General features: G+C 41.4%; 1 protein-coding gene across 2 annotated transcripts in view; it reads right to left on the bottom strand.

Moving 5' to 3' along the window:
* The window catches only part of furinb (furin (paired basic amino acid cleaving enzyme) b), a 101,293-nt gene that overhangs the window by 4,743 nt on the left and 88,194 nt on the right, over window positions 1-8,356 (bottom strand). For both annotated transcript variants that reach the window (XM_087842961.1, XM_087842962.1), the window contains exons 10-15: window positions 8,074-8,174; window positions 6,421-6,524; window positions 2,490-2,607; window positions 2,081-2,260; window positions 1,739-1,866; window positions 1,009-1,137 (exon numbers count right to left, since the gene is read on the bottom strand). In XM_087842961.1, coding sequence (XP_087699087.1) covers window positions 1,009-1,137; window positions 1,739-1,866; window positions 2,081-2,260; window positions 2,490-2,607; window positions 6,421-6,524; window positions 8,074-8,174 — 760 coding nt within the window. The remainder of the gene's footprint in view (window positions 1-1,008; window positions 1,138-1,738; window positions 1,867-2,080; window positions 2,261-2,489; window positions 2,608-6,420; window positions 6,525-8,073; window positions 8,175-8,356) is intronic.

Here is an 8,356-nt window from a genome sequence, read left to right as displayed (position 1 = left end):
AGATTAATGAGTTAAGAGGGCGTTTATGTCATAAACACAATGAAAATAAGACCTACAAATGATTTCTGAACTTTGAACCACATACCGTCAAACACTGTTTAAAAATTATATATATATATATTTGTGTATTATTATCACTCCCACTGCACTGTGTATTTTTACTATATAGTAACCATTTGTACACATTATAGTATTTTGCCATTTTTTGTGCACCATTTTTCCTATTTTTATTTTTCTAATACATCTTTTTCACCCTGTCCCCTGCGCACAAGTGAATTTCCCCAGTGTGGGAATAATTACAGTCCATATCTATGTCACTGCATGTAATTAATTGGAACTTCATTTCTTACTTGCTAATGAGATAAAGAAGCTATAAAGCGTCTTTAGTCTATAAAAAACATAAATAAATATGAAATATATTCTACCCTAAGACAGCTAATTTACAAAAGAACACAAACAGGCAAAAAAACAAGTGTTAACAATTATTTCAGTATTTCCTCCTTTTGTCCTTTGTTGGTTTCTCCAGTCAGAATCTTAGACTTAATTTGAGAGAAATTAGCAGGCAACTGAGGAAATGAAATAAAAGAAGCAGTGATAACTGTAATGTTGATTTTACTGAAATTTTTGAAATGTCTAAAATGATTAAGAGGAAGCTTGAAGCATAAAATTTTTGACTTCGTCTGCTTTTCACTGAGGAAGGCATCCTTGCTGACAACATGCACCTGAGGCACTGGCGCAGTTTAAATCTCCCCTGCTGCTCGCAATACGTTCCACTCTTTGATATGACATATGGCAACGTGCGTATTCATTGTGCGCACATAAACAGATGCGCAAGAGGCTTGTAAATTGCCAATTTGTATTCACATTCACTTTTCACAAACTGAAACGCTCAACACAGTCTGACCCAAAGCCTGTTTGGTAACAACGACTGTACGCCGGCGCCAATACAAATGAACCTATTTAACCTAAGTGGCTCATGCGTGACAGCGGAAGGCCGATCGATCTCACCGATACAGATCTGCTGGGCATCGAATGTCTTGCAGCTGTTGTTGGACGGCCGAGGGAAGTCGGGGGACGAGGGGTTGACTATGCTGGGCCCAGTACCCCACAGGATGAGGGTGAATTGACTCAACACACCTGAGGAGAACAGAGGCAGAGAGAGTGGAGGTGTAAGTGGTGAAAGAGAATATCAATTTAGCACTTCTCAAAGAGGGAACAGAGTGAACTGGCTGAGAAGAGGATATGGGGGTGGAAAGACAGGAAACGAGTGATGTGAGTGGCCCAAACAACAGTGGAGGAGGATCAACAGCAGCAGAGAAAGAGAGGTGTTTCTCTCGTTTCCCTCTGCTGCTCAGAGAAAACAAATCTACTGGAAAACATGGCAACTCTTTCTGTCAGTGTGCTGCCTTTTGCTTTTAGAGCTAAAGTGCAGCCCAGTTGTTGGAAAGAAAAACATTCTCAAGACACTGAAGTTTAGATAATCAAATAGTTGCCAAAGACTTTCGTGCAGAAGACTCGTTCTCTGCCCAGAGACTCTTAACTTTTAATCTGGAGCAGTTTCTAAGAGCCTCTCTGCTGGAACCAAAGCTGTTATAGACCGTTAGAAAAGGAGAAAAAAGGAAGAACTGCAGAGAGGCTACTAAGAGAAGCGTGGAAATACATAAGATAATGCTGGAACGGAAGAAGGTTTAATGTGATGCAGCCAGTCCGGGCAATTAATGAAGATGAGTTAGGTTACCATAGTCACGTCCATTAGGTGCTACATTTTCTATCTCCAGGGTCCACTCTCCTTGAGGGTCTTCGTCCCATGAGTGTGTGGTCATAAAGGCCCAGTCATTGAAACCCTCTGAGGAGAAGTCATTGGGCCTGAATAAATAAAAAGAGAGGACATGATGGTGTTTTTTCCCTGCATCTGAAAGCAGGCATACTCTGAGTATTTGTCTCAGAGAATACGCCTGTGGGAGCATGTGTGCCAAAGTAAAACCGAGGGACACGCACATTATTTGTCAGTGTGTGGCACAGAAAAAGAGAGATTTATATTAGGACCTGGCTGCTGTTGTCCTGTTTTTTTACTGTGTACCTGGGGAACAGCAGGGTGGAGCGTGTGCCCAGCGGGCTGATGAGATGAATGGCCAATTTTCCTCTCTGGTTGTAGGAGAGAGTGAGGCGAGCCTGAACGTGTTCCAGCGAGCTGACATGCTCTGGTCGTCCCCAGCAGGCATCCACGCTCTTGCTGAACACCAGTTTGTTCCCGATGTCTCTGCAGATTTGACAAGTGGTGGGCAGAGTGGTTAATGTTGTGTGGAGGCAGAAATGGACACCGAACAGCACTGTGCTTTAAACTTAAGCGACCTCCCCGGCTTGGAGGAGAATGCAGCGACATCCATCAGGGTCAGAGATATGATAGAACAGGAAGTCTTTGTAACAATGGTGAAACTCTTTTTACGGACAAACCCACACACACACATGCTCTAAGTCATCCTTCTAACCTTGGTTCTGAAAGCATCGTGTTAACACACTGGTGCTGCAGTCCCACTGATGTCCAATTCTGTGCCAACGCCACCAGAGCACCTGCATCCAAGAGCCCATAACCGTACGAATGACTCACTGTGGAGGAAAAAAAATGGAGGGATAGGGAGCGGATGGCAGTTTTGTGGGTGGTGGTTATGAGATAGCAGCACAGAGTGACAGAAATGACAATCAAACAATCCTCTCTACAGCAATACTTCATCTGTGCCTGAGAACATAAACCAGTGTGTGAATGTGTGTGTGAATGGGTGGGTGACTGGATATGTAAAGCGCTTTGGGGTCCTTAGGGACTAGTAAAGCGCTATACAAATACAGGCCATTTACCATTTACCATAAATGTGATTAAAAACAGCAGGGATTTAACAGTCCAACTGTCACCGACAGTCAGTAATAATATAAACAGGTTTATCCAGCCTATCATATTTTCTTTTTTTTATCATTAAAAAGGAGGGAAAGGCTCTTTGGGGCAATGTCAGAAAAGTTTCTCTATGTCTCAGATGGCTTTCTGTGGCTGACTGACAGCAGCCGGCAGATTGAACCTTGGCAGGGAATGGAAGACAAAGTTGGACTAATTCTTTAGCCTACAGGCCGCAGACAAACAGTGTGTAGCTGGGACCACACCGTCATCTAAATGAAGATCTGTATGTATGTTTATCGGCTACAGTATCTACCCTGCAAACTAATGCCAACAGAAAACTTTCTGGGTAAATGTTTCACGGCTGTTTCAACAAGATGAGCTGCAAAACATAGCATGTTCATGCGTGTCAGTTTGGTAGGAAGTACACTTTAGCAGAAAAGATAATGCAGGTTGTTCTTCAAAGTCTGTTTCTAGCTGTTGGTCAGTGTGACTGTTTCTAACAGAATGCCAACATTGTTGCTTTAATCGAATAGAAACAAGTTTTACTTTTTAAAAAGGACTAATTGAGCAACTAGACGCTAAGTGCATGAAACCTAAAGACAAACATTTATGTTTATTCTTAAAGCAGAACACAAGAAATGAACTAGAAATTCTGAATGTATTCATCTAAGTAAAGTAAAAGTAAGTAATATAAAATTTTATTTATATAGCAACTTTCAAGATAAAATCACAAAGTGCTTCACTGAAGCTAAAAACATAAAATCAAGTTTAAAAAGATGAGTTTTTAATTTCTTCAGTCCACAGATCTCAAACTCAAAGGGAGATAGTTCCAGAGTCTGGGGGCCACAGCTACAAAAGCTCTGTCATCTTCAGTTATTTAGCCTCGTGTGATGGACAACCAGCAAGCCCTGATTACATGACCTCAGGGACCTGTTGGGGATGTATGGATGTAAGAAATCTCTGATGTATGTTGGTGCTTGTCCATGCAAAGCCCTGCATATCAAAGTCATAATCTTAAAGTGAACTCTGACTTTAATGGGGAGCCAGTGCAGCTGGATCAGCAGGAGTGTAACATGAGAGTACTTGGAAGACTTGGTCAGAAGCCTTGCAGCAGCATTCTGAACACCCTGCAGACGTTCCAAGGAGGCATTACATAAACAAGTGAACAAAGAATTAGAATAGTCCAAACGAGATGAAACAAATGCATGTATGATCATTTCTAGTTCAGAGCGTGACACAATAGGACTCAGCATTGTTTCTTAAATGATAAAAACAGGAGCGAAGCAGAGATTTAACATGAACGTCCAAAGTCAGAGCTGAGTCAAAAGTTACACCAAGATTCCTAATAGAAGATATGGCAAATTTAGCAAGAGGACCTAGATTTTCCAAACCCATGGGCACAAATTTATCGGGAGCACAAACAAGGACTTTATTTTCTCCTCATTAAGTTGAAGAAAATTATCAGCCATCCAACCTCTAATGGAGTATATGCAATATATGTAGCTTGGAAACATCTTGTGGCTTAAAGGAGATATATAACTGAATATCATCTGCATAGCAGTGATAAGAAATGTCCATAAAAGTGCTCAGAAGGTTTGCTGAAGAGGGAGTAAATACAACAAAAACAATAAAGGTCCTAAAACACAACCTTGTGGCACACCATAGGTAAGAGAAATAGAAGAGGATCTGTACTTAGAGTTAGCCCCAGAGAAGGATCGTTCACACAAATAAGATTCGAACCACTCCAAAGCAGACCCTGATATACCCACCCAGTGTCTCAGCCTATCGGATTGGCCTGCCTTAAACTCGGCACCAACTAGGCCACAAACCTTTGAGCCAGGTCGTGTTAAGTAATGGTTATAGCCGAACTGTAACAAGCAAGACGAAACCTTTCTTTGAGCAGAGAAGAGATTTCCATTTGTTCAAGTTCTTTGCATAACAAACTAAAACGTATGCATTATAAACAATTAGGGATATAATTTGTTTAAAAATATGTTAGTTCATATTATCAGTTCTTGTCCACATGTACATGGTAGCTCACACTTCATCAGTACAACCTATGGTATTCAATGGCTCCATGAGGGCCACCATAGCCATTCACATCTTTGTTTTCTGCATTTTCTTTTCTTTAACCAGATAATTAATATTTTGCTTACAACATTATGCATGACAGGAAAAGTGTTAAATAACTGCATTTTCATTTCAATTTTTTTTTTTTGTTACATTTTTTGTTAAATTCAGTGGTCTGCACTAGGGCTGCTCGATTATGGCAAAAATGATAATCACGATTATTTTCACTGAAATTGAGATCTCGATTATTTGACGATATTTATTTAACAATAACAATGTATTGAATAATGACTTTAAAGATGGTCAAAAAATAATATAAAATAGTGTGCAAATACTGATAACAGTGCAAATGTTTGCAATATAAAAAATTAATGAAAAATGTAAACATCTATGTTTAGTGAACTTTGCAGTGTTACTCTGTGGTGCAGCTACCACACTGTAGCAAAGTTTACACACTATGTTTACTTGATCCACGTCTGACTCCGCGAACCCATAATGTTTCCACACCACTGAAGTTTTTTTTTACCTCTCTTTTCAACCAACAGCAGTCACTCTCCTCTCCAAATAACTTCTGCTTAGCTTTCCGAGCTTACCTCCTCTTAATTGTTGTGACACGTGTTCGAAATGCAGAGAGGTGCGCTCGATTTGCCACACGGAGCAGCGCGAGAGTAAAGCATGAGGGAGGGGCTAATAATCGGCTCAGTCACTTTTAATGATCGTTGAAAGCCCGGATCGCAATCGAGATTAAAATTCGATTAATTGAGCAGCCCTAGTCTGCACTGCATAGGAATAGCAAACTGATCAAAAATATGATAATTTTAACACAATCTCACAGTTACTTGGTTACTTAACTTGAATCAGAAAAAATGCATGTTATTGGGAAACTGGGCATCAATCCACTCTGGCATAGAAATAGCACAGAAATAGCAAAGAAATACCAAGTGCTAAGAGTTGTAATAACCAGAATCTTACGGTAGCTTTCTAAACAGAGATGAACATTTAAATTTACTTGAGTAAAATGTAAATAATTGCTAATAAATGCTCATCCCTTGGCTGGGCTATACTGCCATCTGGAGGGAAAGATCAACCATCACAGCTTACTTGTTCAACAAAGTTGAACAACAGTGTAAGAGAAACGAATATTTCTGCTGCTGCAAGTATGCATGTGTGTAACAGACCTGTTTCCCTGGACTGCTGCGACATTACTATAAAAATAATGCTTGGAGGTACATTTAGCTCACCAAGCGTTTACCAGTTAAGCAGCAGTCAGGTAGGTACTTGTAACACATCTGCACATATTCCGTATCATAGCAACCAAAGCCGTCCAAAGTGCTCTCAAGCAAGGCATTTTCAAAAGAGCGCTTTAGTGAACTTTCCATTTGTACTCAGGATTGAGGCATAGACATAACTCCACATGTTACCACCTGCTCTTGATTTGTCTAATAACTGTATTGAGTTTTTACCTCTGCGCCCCACTCCGTTGGTCTTCCAGTCACCGGCGCTGAGACGCCCGGGCTGGGATGTTCTCACCACCAAATGCTGCATATCCCTCCAGGTTAAGTTCATACTGCGCAGACAGGGAAGAAAGAAATATAATCACATTTACATTCTCCCATGTAATAGGTGAGGCTAATACCTTCCTATTATGCACATTATGAGAAATGTCAGGTTTTGATGACCTCAACTGTACAACAATACAGGCCGGGAAATGTGAGCAGCAATGGGACACGGAAAAGGTCAGAAGACTGTAAAAACACCTGAAATGTGATCCATCTGAGCATATACAGTGAGAACAACCGTACAGTGTTGAAATACTACACTGAAAGTGGAGGGAACCCTGAGGGATGTGCCACTCAACTAAAACAAAGCTATGGACTCACATAAAGGTTTTAACATGGGCGTAAAATACCAGCATTAAAGGTACATCATAACCTACTGTGTTGAAAGGTCAGGGAACACTGTAAAACAAAACCGTGGAGGACAGTCTATGCCTATCTGTAATGATAGTTTCTAATAGGTTCTGTGAGTTGGGGACAGGGTCACCTCCAACATAGTTGAAGCTCAGTAATTTTTTTCCCTTCATATAGATTTATTAAGGGGTCTAGCTGTAAGTATCCAACAGAGAATCCTTTAAGTCACCACTAAGAAAAACTGCTCCGTGGGTTAAGATAATCACAGAGCTTTACCGGGAGCAACACCACAGTTGTCAGAAATAGAAACACGGAATTGCACTGTGGTGCATCACCTCCGCCAACCTCCACATCAGCATTCACATCTCACATCCTCTCATGTGTTATTAATGGACAAGATCCTCCGATCCACTCAATGTCACCTCAGCCAAGAGCGAAGGAGAAAATAATAAAATAATAAAACACCAGAAAGCCAAAACACTCTGCCTATTAAATGATTCCATCTCTGTGAATTCCAGTGCGGTCCCAGACTGATAAACTAGCTACCCTGTTATTACTGCTGCCTGTCAGGAGGGGCTTCAGGAGGAGTGGGGAGGGGGGGGGGCTATACACTGATAAATACTGACTCTTGTGCGGTGTTAAACCAGAGACGCTGAGCATACCAGAACTGAAACTTGGCTGTGTGGTACTACTGGATTGATTTGACAGCTGTCAGCAAATCACTAATGTGGAAAGGAGGAGAATTATGCACAGTAAAGCACTGCTTACTGATAAAACTGACTTAACACATGCAAGATATGACTCAAGATAATGGGGAACACATTAGAGCTGCTGACAGAAACTTGGATTCTGACACCTGGAGTCTTGAGTGAGCAATAATGAGAGACATTTACCAGTTTAAAATCTTCACCATGGGCCCTACAGGTATTCAGATGTCTGTGTGGGCTGCAGCTGCTGATTTGTCTCACTAATTAACCAATTATCAAAAGCTTAATCTGGAGTGGAAAGAATTTCTTGGCTGGGATTTAGGCCAACGCCGCCTTCCCAGAGACGTCTGCGCATTTACAGACGTGAGTCCACGCACATACTCCCACATGTAGCACGCAGTGGATCATAATAAACTAAGTTAACAGTAGCATAAAGTTAAAAAAAGGCTTTAGATTTCTGATTCCCTAATGTAGAAACAGATGATACAGGGGCACTCACTTGGCCTCCAGAGCCAGAGCGATGATCCCAGCAGCGAGCGGTGCCGACGCGGACGTCCCCGTGTGAGAGTCTGTGCATTTTTGCCTCAGGTCGGTGGTCACCTTAGAGGCAAGTGGATAGAGAGAAGGTGTAAATAAGTACAGGAGGACAGACATAGTTGATTTGACACATTGAGTTGCCCACTTCAACATGAGTGAAGCTCACAGGCAGAGAAACTAAGAGCTAGACAGATGAGGGCCGCGGACAATAGGAACTCTCCCCACAGCTATGTGCGATGGAAAAG

The sequence above is a fragment of the Neolamprologus brichardi genome, chromosome 7, assembly GCF_056152115.1.
Source record: "Neolamprologus brichardi isolate AB-2024 chromosome 7, ASM5615211v1, whole genome shotgun sequence".
NCBI classification, from domain to species: domain Eukaryota; kingdom Metazoa; phylum Chordata; class Actinopteri; order Cichliformes; family Cichlidae; genus Neolamprologus; species Neolamprologus brichardi.
Note: the sequence above shows the minus strand (reverse complement) of the source record. Positions and strands in the feature narration are given on the sequence as shown.